Source organism: Lates calcarifer, unplaced genomic scaffold (genome assembly GCF_001640805.2).
Source record: "Lates calcarifer isolate ASB-BC8 unplaced genomic scaffold, TLL_Latcal_v3 _unitig_717_quiver_992, whole genome shotgun sequence".
Taxonomy (NCBI): Eukaryota; Metazoa; Chordata; class Actinopteri; family Centropomidae; genus Lates; species Lates calcarifer.
Window position 1 is genome coordinate 12,271 of NW_026117935.1, and position 24,158 is coordinate 36,428.

Below are 24,158 nucleotides of genomic sequence, written 5' to 3' on the forward strand. Positions count from 1 at the left end.
AGCAGTGCCTATTTGCAAAGTTGAATGAATTGTGAGCAGGTCAACCAAGAGGTGATATTCCTCTGGAAATTCCCAGAGATTTTCAATAACTGTGAGAAGCCTGGAGAGATAAAACCATCCAGAATTTTTCAAGAGAAAAAGACAAAGACCAGGGTGTTGTTTGGCATTAAGCTCTACTGGGGCACTGTAGAGCTCCTACTGAAACTAATGCTGGTAAAAGTAAAAATGTAGAGATATTACTGACTGTATGAACATATTCATTTTAACATACATGAACATTCTCAGTCTTACACAGCAAAAAGTCCAGTGTTGAATTAATTCCCACAGAGTTGATTTCAACACTTTTTCAGGGTTTATATAGCTCCATACTCTCCAGATCCAGTTTTGTGAATTCCACATTTGGAGCCAAGAAGATTGGCTGTTTCAAAATCATCCTAGTGTAGTTAAATTTGCAATACATGTCTTTTTGCTGAAAACAAAGGGAATTTTTTAAAATAACTTCCAGCAGAGAAGTCAGTATCAGGCTCTGATCTACACTCTTTATTTAGGAGACCACAAATGTCTGGATTTCTGCACATTAACCTCAATGTTTCTAAAATCGGTACATATATAAAAGTATCCCTCACAGGTGCTTAATCATAAGTACCTGATTTCATATTTCACTCCTGATGTTATTTCAAATGAGTCAACAACAGAGGCGCTGCTTGGCATAAAGCTCTACTGGGGGCTCAAACTGCACTCAGTGTCAGAAGCTGCGTGTGTATTGTAGTTCACCTGCTGCTCAAAAGCACAGTGTGCGTATAGACCATCACTTTTATTTTTATGGCTTCTGTTTTCCTGTTTGAGTTGACACTCTTGCTACACATTTGAGTAGAAATACATTATTCTCTCCCCACCAATATGTTGTAATTATCTGAATTAATGCAATTATAAACATGTATTGTTGTAAAAAATAATCATGGCATTTATACTGGGGCACAGCTCATTTATACTGGGACACAGCTCATGTATACTGGGGCACAGCTCATTTGTACTGGGGCACATGCCCCAATAAAAAGTGTCTGGTGATGCTGATGCGCAAAGATCAGGGAAAGTCAGATTTATCATCCTCAGATTTATCTTGTGACCCCTTGAAGCTTTCCGTACCTGGAGGTTGGGAACTACTGAGAAGAAGAGAGAGTTCAGATCAAATCCAGTCATTAACAACTGTAACTAACTGTAAACTTAAGAGATTTTTAGAAAGGGTGAATCTCGCAAGCACTGATAATGAATTAGACAATATTTTTAACAGCATTACTACCAAATAATTCAATTAAATCTTATTTCTATAGCATAGAATCAAAACAGAAGTTATCTCACTCTATTCTACATTCTACTCTTGGAAACTCTGGGAACCACCAGTAAACCAGCATTCTGGGAGCACAGAGTCCTGGTGGGATTGTAGGGGACTATGAGATCTTTAAGGTAAGATGGAGCCTGACCATTAAGGGCTTTGTATGTGAGGAGGAGGATTTTGAATTCTACTCTGGATTTGACTGGGAGCCAATGTAGAGAGGCTAACACAGGTGAAATGTGGTCTCTGTTTCTAGTTCCTGTCAGTAATTGTGCTGCAGCATTTTTGGATCAACTGCAGAGTAAGCCATTAGGTAGCTCTTACTTGAAACATCTCTTACTTAGAGACTGACACCAGTATACAGTGGGCATAAAAAATAAACATTCAAAACATTCATATGTTGCTTCACAGCCTGAAATGGAAAAACAAAAAACTGAATTATTACATCTCTATTTAATAAATGCAAATGACAGTTGAAAGAAAACATAGCAAGAGCTGTGAAAAGTAGCAAAAAATAAAAATGTCCAATAATTTGATTTGACTTTTATTTCAGCCACTGTGTGGACAATTTGGCTGTGAGCTTTGAGTCATTGTCTTCTGCTTTCTGGCATTTTCCCCTCTAGCCCGACAAGTGCCCCAGGCCCAGAGAGATACCCCCAGGACCAGCAGGATGCTACCCCACTGTGTTTCACCATAGATATAGTGTTCATTGGATGGTGAGCTGTATTGTTTTTCTGCCACATGTACCATTTAGTGTCTCATGGTCTCATTTGACCATTGCAAATTCCTTCTTACAACGTGTAATCTTACAAAAAATGGCAGATAGTCATATGAAAAAAATCACTAAAAACTGCTTCATGTGGCACACATGGAAAACTACAACCCTTTTGAAGACTACATCTCCCTCCATTCCTTGCAAGCTCTAGTTTGACAACCAGCCAATCCACGCCATGACAGCCTGGCACGTGATGTAGAGTAAGTTCCTGCTGTGGCTTGAGGGAAGCAGATCGACATTCAGCCACGGGAGAATCGCAGTTTGCGGGTAAGTAAAGACATTTGGCCCCGACGAGGTCCCCTGAGTCCTCAGTAAGTGTTCTTGGAGGTTGGTTGCTGGAGGACTCTGTGCACTGTGGTTTAGGAATAGCCAGAATTTCGGGTGGAACAAGCTACCGTACCGTCAAGGCCTTCGCTATTTCCTGGTGCAACTCCACAGCTGTACCTATTGGAATGGCCAAGTTGGAAAAGTTCAGTTTACGGGTTTTGGAGGACCTTTGTTCTTCTCTACCCCGGTTGTAAGTGTTTTGTGTTTTCAGAATTTGTCATGTATACTACCCGGTCCAGACGCTTGTATCGTCGATGGTGAAAAGACTGAAAGCCACCCTTTGGCTGTGTATTCATAGCTTAGAGCTGGGTGTCCACACCGCAAACTGCTCCTTAGCTGTCAGGTTTTGTCTGTGGAAAATACTAGGTAATCGGTTCACCCTGAATTATGAATTGTAACATGACTTTTAATAACTTTTACATAGAACAAATATGCGGAATCTCTGCTCCTCAGTCGTTTTACGCGATATTATGATTTTATCCCTTTGTGCTCACAACTCAAGTATTTGCTCATACTCTGTTGTCGAGGTGAAAGTGTTCCTGCTTTGTTGCTTCATACAGATGTAGCATCGCCGCTCAGCTACTGATGTTTAGGTCAGCAGGTCAGAGGCAGTGCTCAAGTTGGTCAAACAAAGCTGGTGGTGAACAACCTTGTGCACTTGTTCCAATAAAACTGGGGAGATATATGCCGGTAGATGAACAGTTATATAATATAATAATGCCAAACATCTTTGCAAACCACTTAGATACTGTGCCAGCTTCTGTTTACTGGAGCCAGATCGATACATCAGTATGGTAAATATTATTGACAAATTTTAGTTTGTCACATATAAGCCAGTACAGATCTACTACATATATTATTATTAGACATTGCTGTACAGAACACCTCATTTTGATTTCGTCTTTGTCTTTTGATAAAAATGTACATCCATTTTTGGACACATTTTAACTATTTGATGAACACTTGTTACGCCTTTGCCCTGGTGACAACCGTGGCTATAAATGTTATGTTTTTTGGATTGTCCATCCATATCTACCATTCTCGTGAACGCAATATCTCAGTAACATTGTGAGGGAATTTCTTGAAATTTGATGCAAATGTTCACTTGGACTCAAAGATGAACTGATCAGGTTTTGATCGTCTAAGGTCAAGGTTACGGTGACCTCGTGTTCTTGTCAACATGATATGTCAGGAATGCTCATGGGGAATGTCTTTACATCTGGCACAAACATTCACTTCAAATCAAGGATGATCTGGTTAATATTTGAAGGTCAAAGGTTAAGGTCACTGTGACCTCACAAAACACCTGCTGAACACAATATCTCAGTAACACCTTGAGGGTATTTCTTCAACTGTGGCACAAATGTTCAGGTAGACTCAAAGATGTACTAGATTGTAGATTTTGGTGGTCAAAGGTAATGGTCACTTTGACCACACAAAACAAATTTTTGGCTGTAATTCAAGAATTCACATGCTAATTAACTACAACTGGATGGTGGAGGCATACCACTGTTTAGTTTTAAAATAATTTCTGTCAACAAATTGAACTAAAGTTTTGTCAGTTAACTTTTAGTCAGTTAACCTTTAGTGTCATTTTTGTCATATTACCTTGTAAGTCTCACCACTCTGCAGCCATCTGAGCAGTTATGGTGGGCTGGCAAGACCAGGCTCCTGTGAATGGGGAGAGAGCCATAACTTGACTTTCAAAGCTCACCAGGTTGTAAAAAACTGCATGTATAGAATCACCAGTCTAACCTGAGAAAACCAGGTTAAAAAGGTTTTGCCTCAAAATACAGCTACGATGTACGGTGGTTGTTTTGGGGGAGTGACGGAACATGTGTCATATAACTGCCATCTTTGGTGTTACAGACTATTCTAGTCAAGATTCTCTAAGTGGTTTGTCTCCTTCCTTAAGTTTTGTACCCTCTTTTAAGCATTCTATGGCGACATCTGTTGCCTTCTTTAATGTGTAGTTACCATGGTAAGGGTGTTGGTCTCGTCTTTTGTGAGGTTAGCAGGAAGGACATTGTTTACCTGTTTACTGTAGTACTAATCATTCCTCAGTACTAATCTTTCCTCAGTAAATTATCATTTCAAACATTGGCTTTTCTTACTAAGATGGTACATTCTTTAGGTTTTATACCCAAACAATAAAATAACCTGAGATATAGGAAGCTGTAATATGGTGGTAATTTTCTATTTCTGTGAAACCCCGGTTAAACAAGACTATAAATATTACACACAGGTCTTCACACTGCACCCTGCTGTCATAGACTTTCACAGAAAGAGGAAGTATTCACTACTGGTAGTTTCATGTCTTTAATGTGAGTATTGATGCCTCTGTGTTTGAGCTTTCTCTTTCACAGTAGGGTGTTCAGTTCTTCTTACAGCCAGTCACTCAGGTCAGCTGCCTACAGATACTGCTCACCTGTCCCCAGCAAGCAAAGGGATCTTACTGATGTGCAGGTCAACATGTTTGTGGCGGCTATTTGGCCATCAGTGCTGAAGTTGAACAGACTAATCTTTGACAGGACTAATGGGATTTTATGAGGCTTTCTCAGCTGATACAGTGATTCTCAGTAGGTGTGTTTCCATCCAAATGTAGCACAAATTTTGACTGAATCTGGAGAAATTTGGGGAGCAAAATGAAGACAAAATGCAGTAGAGACTTTCACACGGAGATGAAATGAGTGTATATAAATTAGGTGATTAACATAAAAGTAATTAAAGTTGCAAGTAGCATTAAGCCCATGTCATGTAAATTAAGTGATGATTATCAGATGAGGCTTACTTCTTATTGCCAGCAGATGACGCTATGAGTATGCCTGAAAATTGGCACGTTGACATCTTCAGGCTGGGATTCTTATAAAATGTGAAGTTTGGGGCAGATTGGACAACGTAAAGGCATCACAAAGGTCTCAAGACTTTTCTGACCAAATTTGAGGTAGATCTGGTCAACTTGCTAGGAGAAGGACATCAAAGTATAAAACATACAGTGGTGGAATTTTTTTTTTTTTTTATTTTACACGATCTCAAATATTATCATGAAATATTTGGGAAAAAATCTTTTTTGTGTTTCAAAAGGTGTGGCTGCATTAGACAGACACAAACAAATACAAATGATATTTTTGTGTTTATTGTTTGGGGTAATCTTGTCCCATTCTTCTTGAATTACTGCTTTGAATTCTTCTAAATTCTTTGGTTTACGCTTTGAAACAGACCTTTTGATAATCCACCACAGATTTTCAATGGGGCTCATGTCCAGGGATTGAACTGGCCACTCTAAGACCTGGATACAGTGCTCCTGCAGCCAAGTTCTCCTGGCCCTGGATGTGTGACGAGGGGCATTATCTTGTTGAAACATCCAGTTTTGACCTCAATGGAACAGTGCATGTGCAGAAGGGAGCATGTGGGTTTCAAGAATGGCACAATATTTGGTAGAGTTCAATGTGCCATCACAGACAGTGAGATGACTCCTGCATCCCCAAACCATGATACTGCCTCCACCATGCTTGACAGTAGATACTGTACATGCTGGAGATAAAGCTTCACCTGGCCTTCTGCGTACCCTCACATTATCAGGAGGAGGATAAAGCTGGAAGCTGGACTCATCTGGGCAGCCTTGTAGGACCTTAAGCCATGATCTAAAAGTCAGCCACGTACAGTGCGGGTGGAACACTGGACACCAGTTTGGTTTGACCACTGCTGCTGAAGCTCTTGTGATGTCATTCGGCGGTTTTCCCTGCACATGCGGATCAGGACGTGGTCATCTCTTGCTGAACGCCCAGATCTTGGTTTGTCTTCCAAGCTGTTGGTTCGTCTGTATTTCTGCAGAGTGTATCCAACTGCTGAAGGACTGCATCTGCACTTCCTGGCTATCTGGCGGCAGCTGTACCCTTCCTCACTGAGAATCTGTATCTTCAGGCGTGTTTCCTGCATTAGGTTCCTTGTTTTAGCCATTTTTGTCTTTGAAGAACTTTCAAATGTGCTGGCTTTATATAGACACAAAGCACTGCAACAAAAATTGTGTCTTTTAATAAAAAGCACGACCTTCATTAGTGGATCACTGGTACCAAAATGACCCAATACTCAAAATTTCTTATGTATTTTTATGGAACCAATCAATTTTAAGTTTTTAATGGCTTTTTTAGGATTTGTTTAGTATTTTGGCTGTGACTGTACTCAAAGAAATTGCATTTGAAGACCTAAGAGTGATTCTTAATACAATATTTCACAAATGCATGGGGTGTCCGAAAACGTTTTTCCACCACTGTAATTTCCTGTTGCCAGTAGAAGCTATGACTATACCTGAATATTGGCATGAAGATTGGAGCAGATTAGACAGTGTTAATGTGAACTACAGCAACTTTGTTTCATGGCAGATCATTAAAATTTTCCATGACCCCATGCTGCAGCATTGTCTCCTTTCTCATCTCAGCCCTTTCATCCACTCTTTATAAATGCTCAAGAGCAACCTGGATGTTGTCCTGAGTAAAAGAACATAATTGTAATAATAATAATAATAATAATAATAATAATTATAAATGAAACTTTATTATTATTATTATTATTATTATCAGTACAGATGCCATCAGAGCTGCCATAAATAAATTAAAGTATGGGAAATGCTCACATCACACATCACAAGTGTAATAAAAAGACAACATAACGCAGTACACTCGTCATCAAATGCAAGTTTGAAAGATAACAGGAAAAGATGGTACGGAGTTGCATTATAGGAAATGACCTATAACAGTGAGGACATGTGGGCCTCTGCTGCTTTCACTTTGACTATTTAGCTTTAAATGTGTCTCTTGTGAGTCCCTTGACCTCATGAAAGTGCAAAGCTAAATCACTGGAGTAGGGTTGGGTCTGTAAAAAATTTCAAAGCAGATTGATATTAAGCCAAACTCCAGAATGGACCAGTACACCATATTTTACCTCTAGATGTCATACTTGACTGGGTCGACGCTCCCAGGTGAAACATAATTAGACTGCCCATAAATGACAGTTAACAGTCTCTGTATCTCTTTCTCAGCCTGTGGAAGCCCCCTCCCTGAGCAATGGCCTCACCAGTCTCAGTCTACAACTCCAGTGCCTTGGACACACACATCTCCAGTGTAAGTGTCTTTACAGTGACAAGTTGAGCATTCAGACTACCTGCACACTGGTTTGTGTTGTCCATTGATGGGCATTTTCCTCCATCAGTCTATAATCAGTAAGCCAGAATGTCAAAATAAAAACATGTTTTTGGAAATTTTTGCAAATTTATTAGACATCAGAAACTAAAATCTCCCTTTACCCGCTCATCAGGCCCTTTGATGTGGTCCAAATTGTGGTCAGGTGTATCCTGTTTGCCACAGAGTGGACTCCTCAAGGATATTTAAAGCAAACTGGATTGATTGGGCCTAGTCTAGAAAGGCACACACCTGTGTATATAAGGTCCCACAATTCACACTGTATGTCAGGACAAAAACCAGGCCATGAAATCCAAGGAGTGCTGTAGACCTCTGTGATAAAAATGTTGTCCGACCAAGACCCAAACAGTCACTCTAACAGAGTTTTCAGGAGTCCTCTGCAGAGATGTGAGAACCCACTTGAAGGACGACCATCTCAACAGCGCTCCATCAATCTGGCCTTTATGATAGAGTAGCTTGATGGAAAGGAAGGGAGGAAGGAAGGAAACAAATCCAAGAGCACAAGGAAAAAGATCTCCCTGGTCTGATGAGACACAATTTGAACCTTTTGGGCAGAACTCCAAGCACTATTTTTGGCGACCACCAGGCACTGCTCATCACCTGGCTAATACCAGCCCGTGGTGGTGGCATCATGCTGTGGGGGAGCTTCTTAGCAGCAAAGACTCAAAGCTGTAATTGCTGCCAGGGGGACTTAGGGTCTGACTATGGTCTGAATACTTTTTCAAGAGAGATTTCACTTTTTGATTTTAAATAAATTTGCAATCATTTGCAAAAATCTAGTTTTCAATGTGTGCAAAAGGTGAGAGGGTCAGAATACTTTCTGAAGTCACTGTATGTATATACCTGCTTTGTCTGTTTCTGTATCAGGTGTGTCTGCAGTGGGACTATGTACTTGTGTCAGCCAGTTAAGGCTGAAATATTCAAATCTTACATGGGCATACTGGTAAAAGCACTCTCACACTCCTGCAGAGTCAGGGGTTCAGTATTTATATGGCAAGAGATCACACCATCACTACTGGACTAGCAGTGTCCAGTGGTTGCTCAGGGTGCAGAGACAGCTGGCCATTGTGAGGATATTTTGGCCAGTCCTCACAACTCTCAAAGGGCTGTTTGAGGGTTAATATTTGATTTTAAGGTTAACGATAGCTTGTGGTGGAAGTTAAGGGCCATAAGTTTAAGGCCATGAACTAAATTTCTTGCATGTGTGTTAACATACTTGGCCAATAAATCTGATTTGATGTGTATATGTTTATATATATTTATATATTTATTGTCTGTAAAATATGGTCTGATTTTCATCACAATCACATGTATAAACAAACACAATGTGCTTATAACTAACACTAACTAGCTAATAACACACAATCAGTTAGAATCTTGTCTTGACATTGAACAACATTCAGAGTGCTGGTGGAAAACGTAACTTGCCCTTTCAGTAGCAGATCAGACCTGTGCAACATTCAGGTTGAATCTTGGACCATTCATCCTTACAGAGTAGCTTTAGCTCAGCAGTATTCAAGGATGTCTGGTGTAAACTGGTTTCTTGAGCTCATTTTACAGGATCTCTTTTGGGTGATGGTCTGGGCTCTAACTGGGCTGCTCCAGAATTTGGATTTTCTTTTACTGTAGTCAGATTTACTGCAGTGTTTACAGTCATTGTCCTGCTGCATCACCCAACTTATACTGATCTTCAGCTGGTGGACAGACACCCGGACATTATTCTGTAGGATACTTGGATAAACCTGGGAATTCATTTCCATCAGATGATGACAACCTGTCTAGGCCCAGAGACTGGCTCCTCCTCTTCTGTCCTCTCTTTCTTTACCTCATTGAGAATTCTGCATTATGCCTTTGGAGTAATCCTGGCTAGACGCCCACTCCCAGGGAGATAAGCTACTGTACTGAATCCTCTCCATTTATAGTTTGTCTGACTGTGGGCTGATGAATATCTAAACTTTTTCAGATTGCTTTGTGAGCCTTTCCAGCTTTATTCAAATCACCAGTTCTTGATTGATGCCCTCTGCTATTTCCTATTTGTGAGGCCTGGTTCATATCAGTAGATGCATCCTGTGAACTCAAACAAACAAACTCAAAATGTTTGTGTTGAATGTTTGATAGTTCAAAGTAGCTCTAACCTACAACTCCAAAATTGTTCATTGATTGGACCTTCCTGCTCTTTGAGCACAAAAGGTCATTAAACCCAGAATTGCCTGATCAAAGTTTGTGGCTATATTTATGTTTTATTTTTTATGTATATATATGCATATATATATATATATATATATATTACTTTTTGTTTTGTGTGTGTGTGTGTGTGTGTGTGTGCGTGTGTGTGTGTGTGTGTGTGTGCGTGTGTGTGTGTGTGTGTGTGTGTGTGTGTTTGTGTGTGCGCGTGCGGCGTATTTGTAGACCTCCAGAGAGTCTCTGAGGATGGAGCTGTTAGCAGATGTGTGTCTGCTGCCAGGAGAGGACAGAATTATAGGTGAGTGTGTCACACTGTGCACACAATTTGCACTGAGTCTCGACTTGAACAGTGACTTGAACAGAAAGATCATATTCTTTTTATCCTCATGGTTGTTTTACTGTGATTGTCCTATATCCTTTTGTGTGTTATGTTGCATTCATGTCTTTCTACTGTCCTACTGCAAATCAACTTTCACAATAAAGAACTGAACTGAACTAACACAACTGACACAACATGCTTGTCGATCAAGGAATCTGTTAATGTCTATTTCTCATGTTAGGCTGATATGTAAAATGATTTAACTAATTTTCCAAGGTTTTCCTTCCCATGTTTGTATGTAGAGTTAATGTAATAATCACCCTACACCTTGATATTTGGGCAGTGTATGACACCCTTCCATACCCTTGCAACCTCTCTCAGTGGTTTGGGAGGGGGGATAAGTGCCCATTGTGCAGTTACATGATGATAAAATGAGAAAATCAATCAATCACATTCACATACTTTCAAGCAGTGCTGTACATGTGGTGTGGCTTGATAAAAGGCATATGGCTTCTACATGCTACATCATAGTCAGGTACTTCAGCAGACAGCTACCAACTCTCGGGAAAGTACAAGGTGTGGTGCTATCAGAAATCCCATCATCAGCAGTCAGCAAGATGGACGGAATAAATTGCCCATAGGTGTGACTGTGAGTGTGAATGGTTGTTTGTCTATATGTGTTGACCCCTACAGTTGACTGGTGATCTGCCCAGGGTGTACCCTGCCTCTCGCCCAATGTCAGCTGGGATAGGCTCCAAATATTATATGTCTGTATATAAACCATAACAACAAAGAACTGAAGCGTGGTCTAGAAGAAAGTGATCAACTGCTGAGAACTGCATACACTTTGTGGAATGTGGACAGCTAAAATGGGTTTTCTATCCATTTTTTGGCAACAAGTGCTTGAGACTTTGAGTTGCAATGGCAGCTACCTGCTGTTACAGATTTGACCAGCTGCTGCAGCTAAAATAATCCAGTGAATATCTGTATAGGCAATAGAGTATGATGCTGGGGTTGGAGGAAAAAACCTCCATCTGAGAAAATTCCCAAACTTCCCACTGTGAACAAGTTTACTGGTCATTTTCTACTCCTTTTTGGTCACTTAGTTTTACACGTGACTTAGCCCATCAGTATCTTCTGGTGCTTCCTGTCACAGTCACACATATGTGTCTGTCTCTTATACTCATGAGGAGATGGTATTTATAGTTTACCTTTGCTGCACATTTCTCTTCTGTTTTTTTGCTTCCTCTTCTCTGCACCTGTGGTGATTTCTTCCCTTACAGTACTCACTGCTTACAATAACAATGACAACTGAACTAGAGCACTAATGTGAAAAAGGGAACCTCTTCTAAGCCAATAAGGCTTGGGTAAGATCAGATATAAGAGAAGATGGGTGAGCAATGTGTAATGAAAGTAATGTTTATATGTATCTGTTTTCAGATAAGGACATAATATACATCTGTCCATTCAGTGGAGCTGTGAAAGGAAAAGTGTTGATCACTAACTACAGACTCTACTTCAAGAGCTCAGATGCTGTAAGTGAAGTGTGTGTATGTGTGTGTGTGTTTGTGAGTGTGAGCGTGTGTGTGTGCATCTGCCCATGTGTGCGTCTGTATGCACATGTGACGGGTGAAAGCCATTAATCTGTCAGCAGCTGGGTTAACATATCGTCCAAAACAACAACAGCAACAACATCTCTGTGTCACATCTCTCTGTGAGCCCAAGTGGTGATTTTAACATGGTACTTTGTTCTGTACCACGTGTCCCATGTAACATGTATTAATGTAGAACAGTGATTTTTTTTCTCTGTGGACTGCCACATATCCCCAACACCAGCACTCTGTTTGCCTTGGAATTATTCAGCTGTAAACACAAAACTGACCTATAAAGTTGATAATTCAATTCAATTCAATTCAATTTTATTTATATAGCGCCATATCACAACAACAGTCATCTCAAGGCACTTTTCATATAGAGCAGGTCTAGACCGTACTCTTTAAAATAGGTATTTACAGAGAGAGACCCAACAAATCCCACCATGAGCAGCACTAGGCGACAGTGGCAAGGAAAAACTTCCTTTTAAGAGGCAGAAACCTCGAGTAGAACCAGACTCAGGGTGGGCGGCCATCTGCCTCGACTGGTTGGGTTAAGTGGGGGGGACTTAATAATACACACACACACACAGCAACATTTGCTGTCATTTACACACGTTCATTTCAATGTAAGTACAATATTCTCTCCACCTTCTAGTTCTGTTTTGGTATCCACCAACTTCTGAGAAACATATCTGGCTAGTTATCTACTAAATGTTCTACTTTCCTTACCAGGTAGTCTGTCAGCTATTTGGTGCTGACTAGGTAGTGTACAGTGGGCTTGTCGTTTTGAGCTACAGCACTTGACTGGATGTGATTTGTGTGTGATGTGTGTGATTTTTTTTATCCATGTGAATTCCTATAAGTAATTGAAGACCAGCAGTTTACCATTAAATTTCCTCACACATTCAAAACTTGCTTGGTACCAGAATGTTTTTTGTCTCTTTGACACATTTGCAGACATGCAGATTTCAAACTGTGCACAACATTATCAGGAGCTGCATGGTAATGAAATTAGAATTGGACATCCACAGACTAAAAAGTAGGGACCCAGAGTGAAGCGTTGTAGCACTCTATGTTGATTGTTGATGGCATAATTTTAACCAAAAAAACATTTCAGTGACTCCTCTATTAAGCAGGAGTTAGACTGGTTCAGTTTTGTAGCTCTGAGGGTATCTGGGGTTTAGCTCCCAGGGTGTTCCAAAGTTGTGTATTTTTTTCTCACAAAAACACATGCAGGGGAACAATTCTAGTTAATATTCAAAGCATTTTACTGATAAGAGTATTTGAATGGCTGATGTAGTTGTAAGCATTTGTGCTTTTTTGTGTGTGAGTACAACAGCATGCTTGGTCTGTGTGTTGTAGGATGTGACGGTGACACTGGATGTTCCTTTGGGTGCCATCAGTCGGGTGGAAAAGATGGGCGGGGCATCAAGCAGAGGCGAAAACTCCTATGGCCTGGATATCACCTGCAAGGTGTGTGTATGTTTGTGTGTGTGAGAGAGAGGGAGAGAGAGAGAATTTTATTATATATTCAATAGTTATTTACAGAAACCATCAGAGTCAAGCTGTCAGCTCTGGACAACACTGGCCTTTGTGCAGTCAATAAGCAAATGTGGATTTGAACTTGTCCAATGCCTGCGATATTCTCCTGGTTTGTCCCCACAAACTACTACCTCTTCCCCAAGATGGAGAGGAGGTCAGGGGTCACCATATTGACAGTTATGATGACATCATCGTTGCTGTGTACTATTTTCTGAGATGGTGCTGACTTGCAACTTTTAATTAACCTGAACCCAACATACCACAGAAGTTATCAGCCTGAAACTGTCTGTATAATCATTCAACTGCACGTGCACATTAACAAGAGCTGTTTAACTCCTCTCCCTCTGCCTCGAGTTGGTCAATCATTGCTTGTATATCTATTTATTTTTCATTTACTGCTATGTACACACTTTTTACAAGTTTTTGTTAAGTGTGTTTTGTGTAGAATGAGGTGTTGTTATGTTTCCCTCCTCATGTTTGTCTTCCTTAAAACTAAAACCATACCACTATAAAACAGTGTTCAATAATTCACACTGACTAATTGTACATAAGCTCATTTTGAAGCCAATAAATTGGAGGGAAACTAAAAGAGACCTGGAATATGCACTATGTACACTGCATATGTGAGAGAAGTGCTACACAAGTGCAATGCTAAATCTGTGTATATGTGTATGTGTGTGTGTGTGTGTTTCTGTGTGTGTATGGATAGTAAATATGTTGATTTTCTTTGTCCTCAGGACATGAGGAATTTGAGGTTTGCCTTGAAGCAGGAGGGCCACAGCAGACGAGATATCTTTGACCTCCTCTTCAGACATGCCTTCCCCCTCTCACATGGTCTGGTATGTCAGCCTCTGACTCCTACCACCTTCTAATGACTGATGGCTGCCTGTTTTCTGTCTTGAAAAAAAGTAGATGTGAGTTTTGGCTCAGTTGGCTAAAGCCCCATTTCCCTGAGATAAATAGATCCTCATTGGTTGGATAAACGACGAAGAACACCTGTTCAGTCTAGATCACGATAAAATGATGTCCCGTGGCATGCTTGCATTCTTTCTTTCTTCTTTAAACCACACACACAGGGGCCTTGTTATGCTGGCTGTTGGATCTTCTTAAGAGCAATGTAGCAGGATCTCTGTTTAAAAGAGGCTTGTGTCTATGTGCTTGTGCTGCTGCTATAATATCATTGTATTCCATAAATGATAAGTCTCCCATTCTTCCCTCTGTCCAGCTTCTGTTTGCATATGTGACTCAAGAGAAGTACGAGGAGAGCGGCTGGAATGTCTACAAACCCATAGAGGAGTTCAGACGCCAGGTAAGGAGGAGAAGCACAGTGTTAGCACTTAACCATTGTAGTACTGCTGCTACTTTTTGATACCAATACCTGTCATGCTATTATTGCTACTATTGTACATAATTGTATAATGTGGGTGTGTTGTGTAAACAGAACTAGGTGAAGTCAGTAGAGGTTCAGAATTCAATGTAGAATCTGAATAATCCTTCAAAAAGATCATTACAGCGTCTCAGTCCGTATCTAATGATGATTATTGTCTTTTGTAGGGCTTACCCAATAACAAGTGGCGTATTACATTTATCAATAAGAACTATGAGCTGTGTGACACCTACCCCACTGTACTGGCTGTACCTTTTAAAAGTAAAGAGGAGGACCTCAGGAGAGTCGCTGCCTTCAGGTCAAGAGGACGCATACCGGTGAGCACAAGACTGATCTATAGAAAACTGAAAACTGATATTATGCATGAGTATAGAATTTGTCAGTTTGACCAAAAATGTCTAATTATCATTACAACATTTAAATTCTTCTGGCATAGAGATACAAGACACATCAGGCCTTGAATTCACAGATATTACTTGTTAGAAGGATATATACATTAATGTTTTGGTCTGTTCATAGGAATTCTTGAAAAGATATATAATAACACTAGCATTATCCATCTGAGTAAGATGTATTGAATTGTGTTTTACATCATAGAAATATTAAAATGCTAAAATATTAAGCAATAATAAGTATGGAGCAGAAATAAAACTGAAGGAGTCAAACTCCCCTCTGTTGTAACACAGGGTTTGAAATGTGGTCGTGTGACATTTCCTCTTTTTCTTGGCTATCATTACTGAACTGTTACTACAGAACTACTACAATTTCTTGCCGACATTGTTGTCTTGTAAAATGAGTTTACATGTTGCCCTAGTGCCAGTTGGAATGAAGCTGCCTTCTTTGCTATTTGTTTTTATTCAATTTTTCACAACTGTTGCCCTGAAAGACTTTGTTGCCGTTAAAAGCTACCTGACCCTGACTCCATGTCCTACAGTGCTGCCTGGCATCTGCAAATGTTTCATTGTCTTTGTGCACTAGGTTCTATCATGGATCCACAGGGAGAACCAGGCAGTGATAGTCCGCTGCAGTCAGCCTCTGGTTGGCATGTCTGGTAAAAGGAACAAGGATGATGAGCGCTACCTGGACCTGATCAGAGAGGCAAACGACACTATCAAGCTCACCATATATGATGCCAGGCCCAATGTCAACGCAGTGGCCAACAAGGTCAGAGGGGAAAGGGAGCTAGTGTTAGGGGTCAGATGGTTGAGTTGACAGACAGGGGAGGATGTAGAGCAGGTTACCATCTCATGTGCAACACCACATCAGCATCAGTTAATCTGAAATAGTAGTTAGCAGTGATAAGAGGAAAATAGAAAGCAGATGGTGTTAGCAGATGGAGACTGTAATGTTCCTGTGAAATGTTAACCCTTGAGGAAGCTTTCAGTTACTTTTAGCATGCAAGACATTTGATAGTTCTGAAATGGTGTAGATATTATGGTGTGATGGTTTCCCCTTTAAAAGGGTGAGATATAGAGCTACAAATGAGGATTATTTCCATTATCAACTAATTTGCCTTTTATCTTTATCAGTCAACTGTTCAGCCAGAAAACAAATTGGAAAAAAAAAAGACCAGCACCATTTCTCAGAACTAAAGACAACATCTTCAGATGTCTTGTTTTGTGAGACCTGAGTATATTCAGTTTACAATATATAGATAGAGAATAAAGAGAGACACTGGAAACAGAGCAAGGTTTCTTGTCTACTATTCTCTTTTAGTTGCAGACAATATAAATCATTTGATGATGATTTAGATGATGATGTGACTGAGACATTCTTTAAATTGATACATGAGAACAAACACAAAATGTCATGTTTTCACCACAGTTTCCACATTCATTTGTAGTCTTTTAGATTTTACTGGTGTTTCATTCACATTATCTTGTTGCGCCCTCTTATTCTATGGCATCTGACCAGAGAATTAGCACCACCACCCGTTTATCTCAATGCACTCATCTGCGAATTTTCAGATTACAGATATTCAGATTCAGATTTTCTGGAAATTCAGTTAAGGTTTGTGCTACATTTGGATGGAAACTCGACTTTTATCACAATATTCAACAAGACAGTGTTGTCACCTGCCACCATCAGATTCTGTTATGTAATATCAACATTATAAATAGGATCATGAATAAGTCATCTTTTAGTCATAAACAAAGTATGCACAAATCTTTTAATATCCAAAACTTCAGACAAATCTGAATGAATCATTATTACAAAAATGACATTTCTGATTGGGTTGCACAGTCAATCCAATTTTAATCTCAATCATGATTTGGCTTCCCACAATTTAATTTACATGGTCAATAGCTAATGTTTATAATGTGGGCTCTGCTTATAGAGAGCTGTCAAGCTGCTGTGTGTGCACCCTGCAGTGACAGTTCATAGGAGAAGAGTAACAGCAGAGAACAGACAGACAAAACATCATCATCCTTTGTTTAGAAGTATGTTGGATTTATTGGTGTTAAACCAGGACAAATCGTTCTGTAAAATTCTGTCTGCGACACAACCAGCTTTTTCAACCACCTGAAAAAAACACTGCAAACTGCAGCAGGATGAATGCATGAAGGCCAAGACAAATAACATCACTCATGTTACCTCACAACAGTGCTGTATAGGCATGCTCTGTTGTTTTAATTTTAGATTTAAAAAAAGTTATGGTAGAATTTTATTTATATTTTGCTTCTAGGAGATGAATAAGGACCAGTCATAATTTGATGGAAAGATTTGGGTACATCAGCAGGAATGTAGCACAACATGGAAGTGAAAGAAGTGCTGTTTATTTAAATGTGGAATTGCAATAAATATATTTTGTCCCCAAAATCAATGAATTATCACAATTAAAAATCATGATCTCAATATTTATCAAAAATAATTGTGATAATCATTTTGGCCAAAATGTTGCAGCCTTTGTTGTAACCCTTTTTCATTCAGCAGAGGGAGGCAGCTCAGTCACCCAAAATTAAAGCTTAGAGCAGCAGCTAGTGATTTTCAGGTTTGACTAAGCCTAGATTATTATTGGTTTTATTTGACACTGGACAAGGATTCAGTGAGGTAATAGTAGTGACATCATTCAGCTTGGCCTTCATACATTAACTTCACTCCTATAAATCAGAAATACTTCCAAAAAAAGGATGATGGCCTGGCCTGTTGGTGGAGGCTGACTGATTTGATGTGCAGCACATTACATTATATTTTAAATGCAAATATTCGATCACATTCATCCAATTGTGGGCAGCCAAAATCATAATCGTGTCAACCACTGGCCAGACCATCATGATATTTGTATGGGTACTTATTGTCCCCAGAGGATGATTCCTAATGATATTGATGGCCAACCATTGTGTAGCACCAACACCAGGCCAAAAGATTCCTAGACAAGTTTCTCGAAAACCTCTTTTAATAAATTTGTTCTAAGTCAGTCCTCTAGACAATGAATCCTGGTGTTTTTGTTGGCCAGATGTTTTCCTGTAATGCCTCTATGAGTGGCATGAATGAGCACACATTTCATGTTACTGTGATAGAACTGAAAGTCAAGATTTCATTTTGCCTCATTTTTTATATTCATATCTTTGCAATTGCCAGGCCACCGGAGGAGGTTATGAGGGTGATGAGTATCAAAACGCAGAGCTCATGTTCTTGGACATCCAGAATATTCACGTCATGAGGGAATCTCTGAAGAAACTCAAAGACATTGTCTACCCTAATGTGGAGGAATCACACTGGCTGTCCAGTCTAGAGTCTACGCACTGGCTAGAACATGTTAAGGTAAAGAGTTTGTAAACACATAAAAACTGTTAATTCATGTAGGTGAACATTATCATTTTTATTTGAGGTTGCACCTTTCTAAAAACTTTCATGACTCATTTTCTAAAAGTCTTGTCTGAATCCTGTCTGTTTCTGTAGCTGGTGTTGTCAGGAGCCATCCAAGTAGCAGACAAGGTTTCCAGTGGAAACTCAGTGGTGGTTCACTGTAGTGATGGCTGGGACCGAACTGCTCAGCTCACCTCTCTGGCCATGCTGATGCTGGACAGTCATTACCGCACACTGCGAGGATTCCAGGTCAGTAGCTGAACAGACAAGATTATGAAACCCCTCCAACACATGGTTGTTGAGTTCTTAAATTTAAACCAAAAACACAAAGCTTCAGTTGTACCTTCGCAGTGGTTTTACTATACTTAAAATTAAGATTTCAATTAACCTGATGTAATGAATATTTTTTGTGCTGCTTTAGGTGCTGATTGAAAAGGAATGGATCAGCTTTGGGCACAAATTTGCCTCAGTAAGTAACATTTTTACAACCCATACCTTCAGAATTATGTACTTCAGCTTTGTGTGTTGTGATATGACTCCATATTCACCACTGTCCTGTATTTTAAAGTGATTTTAAAACCGTTCAGTTTACAAGAAGTCCCTCAGTTGACAGATAAAAATTGTTTAAAAAAAATTGTTTTGTTGTTTGTTTGTTTGTGTATGTGTGTGTGTGCAGAGGATAGGTCACGGTGACAAGAACCATGCAGATCAGGACAGATCACCCATCTTTGTTCAATTCATTGACTGTGTGTGGCAGATGACTAAACAGGTAGGAGTTGTCAAGCTGAACTCATGTGGAAATGTATGTTTTTTGTTTAATTGCTTAACATGTTTTTTCTGATTTATTGCTTGATCTAGCTGTACAGGTTTAATTTAATGTGTCACAAATAAAAAACCTCTGAAAACACCCTGGGACCTTTGCAAAGAAAGTGCGGTGCATTCAGAAAGTATTCAGACACCTTCAATTTTTTCACAAAAAAAGTGATGTTGCAGTATAAATCTTAGCCTCTATAGTTGATGCAGCTTTATGCTGAAGTAATTTAATCTTTCTCTCATCAGTCTACAATCAATACCCCATAGTGACAAAGCAAAAACAGAATAAAGATTTTTTTCCTCCAAATTTATAAAAAAGGAAAAACTGAAATATCAGATTTACATAAGTATTCAGACCCTTTACTACAACACTTGAAATTTAGGTCAGGTTCCTCCCCTTTCTCTGGATTGTCTTTGAGGTGTAGAAAAGGTGTAGAAACATTGGACATGATTTCAAGAGACACAAACTGTCTATATAAGGTCTCACAGCTGACAGTGCATATCAGAGCAAAAACCAAGACATGAAGTCAAGGAACTGTCTGCAGAGCTCAGAGACAGGGTTGTGTTGAGGTACAGGTCTGGGGAGGGCTACAAATAACTTGCTGCTGCTTTAAAAAGTTCCTATAATTCTTACAAGAAAGAAGTTTAGAACAACCGGGACTGTTCCTAGAGCTGGTCATCTGGCTAAACTGAGTAATAAGGGGATATGGCCTTGGTAAAAGGGGTGACCAAGAACCTGATGGTCACTGTCGGAGCTTCAGAGATCCTGTGTGTAGATGGGAGAAACTTCCCAAAGGACAGCCATCACTGCTACACTCCATGGATCCAGGCTTTATGGCGGATTGGCCAGTGAAAGACACATTAAAGCCCACTTTGCAAAAAAAACAAAAAAAACACGTAAAGGATTGTCAGACTGTGAGAAACAAGATCCTCTGGTCTAATGAAACCAAGGTTGAACTGTTTGACCTCAGTTGTAAGCATCATGTCTGGATGGAACCAGGCACTGCTTGTGCAGTCTTCCTCAGCATGGTGGAGGCAGCATAATGCCGCAGCAGGGACAGGGAGACTGGTCAGGGTTCAGGGAAAGCTGGACTGAGCAAAGCACAGAAATATCCTGTGAAAATGTACAAAAGAAGGGATTTGAATACTTTCTGAATGCACTGCAGGTCTTGGGTCCTCATCTGTTGTTGGTAGTTCATGTATGTGCAAAAGCTCAATGTGCAAAAGGACTGGATAAAGTGGAAAACAGATCAAGGGTTGTGGTGATCAATAAATATACTCTCAGCCAGCCACATTAATCTCATTGCTCTGAAACAGCTGAACCAATCACAGTGATACATGACAATAACTGCACTCAACAAATGAAGACAAAAATCATATTGTTTTATGGTACACAGTGCCAAGTCATAATTGTACTGCTTGTTATGCTGTAAATAACCACATCATATTGAAAGTGATAAGGAAATTGTGAAGGAGGCAATACAGAATTAATGAAGCCTGGTAATCCAATATTTCCCAAACAAACAGAGCACAGAGTTATAACACACTGGTCTGAGCTGGGTGGCAGCCTTGTGTCATTTACATGGGTTTTAATGAAGATAAACTGATTTAAATGAACTGCCCAACTGTGCACCATGTGCTCTGCAATAGATACTGAGAAAATAGCAGCCTGTTAGAGCGCTGCCACAAACATAGGGCCCTGAGAGGACAAATGTCATTTCCACTGTTGACATTTGAATACATCATTCATTTTAGGACCATTTGGCACTATAACAAAGACAGTTTTGTTTTTCTGATCTGAGATGACTGAGGCCGTCTTTGAATTATAACTAGTTAACTCTCCTCTCAGTTTCCTACAGCCTTTGAGTTTAATGAGCGTCTCCTGCTGACAATCCTGGATCATCTCTACAGCTGCCGCTTCGGGACTTTCCTCTACAACTGTGAGAGTGCACGAGACCAGCATGTAAGACCACATGCACATGTAACACTGCCTACTCTAAGCTGCCCTACAATATATATGTGAACATACTGACTTTCACGGTTCCACTCTTTCTGTGGTGCAGGAGGTGAGGTCAAAGACAGTATCTCTGTGGTCTCTGGTCAACAGTAAGATGGACATTTATTTAAACCCCTTCTACACCCCTGAGTCTGGCAGGGTCCTCTACCCCGTCGCCAGCATGCGTCACCTAGAGCTGTGGGTAACATACTACATCCGCTGGAACCCACGCATACGACAGCAGGTAGGACTGCCACTGTTTCTGTTAACATATACTGTGGCCTGAGTGGGATTACTAAGTGGGCAACTGTCCTCGGCCCCAGACCATCAGGGACCCAGAAGCCTCAGGTTGGTTTGTAATAAGGTGATTAACTGAAAATTCCTCCTACAGTACAGTATCAGCTGTAATGACAAAGACCTTTAAGGTAGCTCCTCATGGAGGGTATCAAAATCTACATGGTGCATGTTCCCAAATAGATCTGAGTCTAACCAAACCACAAGCAGGGCCATCAAAGTTCTCACAGGTACTTTCTACTGATGAGTCTGAGCCAGTCACACATATTTCACACACACTCTGAACACTGCTCTTTATTTGGGTTTCATACCTGTTTTTTTACCTGTTCATATATCTATGGTATTTACCTTATAGTTGTAAAATGAAGTTGGCAAAGAATGGACACGTGATTGTAATTTCCATAATTCCATATTTTAAGTCCATGACTTTAATTAATAGGTAATCAAGCAGGCATCACAAATCATTCACTGAGCTATTTTATCAAACAGAGGAATGTCAGTCTCAACTCAACCAAATAAGGCTAAGAATGACCAAAAAAAACAGTGTAATGTAACAGGAAGTCATAGTTTCATTATCAATTGAGAATACAGTTATAATATCATGAGAATATTTTTCCATGGTAGTAAACATGCAGTCCAAATAAAATCTGTTGAGGTATATTTATACATTTATAGTTGTATTTGTTGACAGTCAGGCTATGATCAAGTTTGCATTTTGTAATTTAACCTACACATCATGACATACAGCATATTGTTGTTGTAATCATATGTACACTTTTTCATTCTTTTCTCTCACTTTTAAATTCATTCAACAAAAAAATGTAACTAATAACGATACACTAAAACTATACAGTCTAACCCTCTTAATGGTTGTTTGTTATCACCCATTTCATTTTTCGAATCTCTTTATTTTAAAGAAATGTGTTGATGGACTCTCATCCCATGAATTCAAAAGAAATGCAACATTTGTCTTCTTCATGACAAATGGTATTAGATGTACCAGACACTGTGTATTTGTGCTGTCAGTAAAGAGTGTGTGTGTGTGTGTGTTGTGTGTTCCAGCAGCAGAGTCCGGTGGAGCAGCGCTACAAGGAGCTGTTGGCCCTAAGAGACGAGTACTTGAAGAAGCTGGAGGAGCTGCAGCTGTCGGACTCCTCTCCTTCCTCCCGTCTGGCTAACAGTCCTACCCCGAACACCTCCTCCTCCACCTCCTCACCATCACAGCAATACACACACCTACACACACCCTTCTGAGGGCTGGTGACACACACACACACACTCTCTCTCTCTCTTTCTATCGCTCTCTGATATACTTGTTGACTTGCACTTATGTCTTTTTCACTCTGATTTCTGTCGGTCTTACACACATGCAGGGAATTAATTAGTATTGTGCAGTCCTAACTGTGGATAACAAAGAATGCTAATACGATTTAGATGTGATGGTTAACTCTAACACCATAGTGGTGATGATGGTGATTTATGCAATATGTCACAGTACAGCCTTGTCACAAGACTTCTCTATACTCACACTCATCATACAGTGAAGCCTTAAAGACATTCAGTGGCTTTCAGTCCAAGGGCTTGAACACACAGGACACACAGTGGCTGTTTATCAGTGTTCACACAGGCTGCACAGCAGGACTGACCTTATGTGTTTTCTGTCCACGCCATATTCTGATTAGACAGACTGACTGACACACCAGCACTGTTGGTGGTTATTTTCTAGATCACCACAGAGGCACATACATACACAATGTATTCAGTGATAAACTGAGGTCCAGTACTGTGTGTGGATTGTAGTGTTGTTTGAAAGAGAGACAGGTTGGTCTGTACCTCGGGAATAGTAGTTTGACAAAATAATCTTAACTCAAGGTCCATTTACTTATATTTGAAAGCTCTACGTAAAGCTGGTGAGTGAGCCTTAAGTTATGACTGTTTTGTGAAATGTACTGTTGTCCATTAAAGGAACACTTCAAAATTATGACTTGACAACAATTTCATCTCCGTGCTTCCTTTTCAAAGAGATATCAGGGTTGTAGCTTGGCGTGTGCCAGCTTTAGTCCAGCTCAAACAAGGACTTGAAGGAGAGGAAACTGCCACACCAGCTCTGTACAATCTCAGATTAAAAATGGAAGTTGCCACAGAGGATGTTTATGCAGAGAGCTCTAGGAGGCTAAGTTCTTTGTTTATTTTCAGAAATTATTTATGTAAAATTATTTATTGTTGTGTTAAAGCAACATTATGCAAATATTTCACCTGTGAGAAGTGCGTAACTGTGAGTAATAGTCAGGGTCTCAAACTGCCAAAATCAGGCCCAGCAAGTTTAAGAGTACTGCTGAACTGTAAATCAGTTAAAAAGGCACAGAAGTCATTAAAATCCAGCGTTTGTCTCTGATATCCAGGGATGAAACTATCAAGAATTTCAAACGTTTGGCATGTTTGTGACAGTGAGTGCACTTCAGGGATCATGAGGAATATACATTGATTGACAATGTTTCAGTTCAGTGAGTGGGACTGCACCACTTAACTGCTCAGACTCAGAGCACAACAGAATTAATTTAAAATGATATTCAAATTGTATCTGA

General features: G+C 39.9%; 1 protein-coding gene across 2 annotated transcripts; it reads left to right on the top strand.

Moving 5' to 3' along the window:
* Nucleotides 1-2,277: 2,277 nt before the first annotated feature.
* LOC108879698 (myotubularin) lies at nt 2,278-23,716 on the top strand. 2 transcript variants are annotated; one of them, XM_018671074.2, is made up of 16 exons: nt 2,278-2,375; nt 7,474-7,555; nt 10,043-10,115; nt 11,577-11,671; nt 13,094-13,204; nt 14,011-14,112; nt 14,499-14,582; nt 14,828-14,977; nt 15,639-15,824; nt 18,243-18,425; nt 18,564-18,719; nt 18,892-18,939; nt 19,147-19,239; nt 21,133-21,246; nt 21,347-21,523; nt 22,636-23,716. In XM_018671074.2, exons 2-16 carry the CDS (start codon nt 7,499-7,501, stop codon nt 22,825-22,827), a joined length of 1,821 nt encoding a protein of 606 aa, XP_018526590.1. In that variant the 5' UTR covers nt 2,278-2,375; nt 7,474-7,498; the 3' UTR covers nt 22,828-23,716. The 2 variants fall into 2 exon arrangements, with proteins under 2 accessions (XP_018526590.1, XP_018526591.1); XM_018671075.2 differs by having other exon boundaries at nt 22,639-23,716.
* Nucleotides 23,717-24,158: the final 442 nt, after the last annotated feature.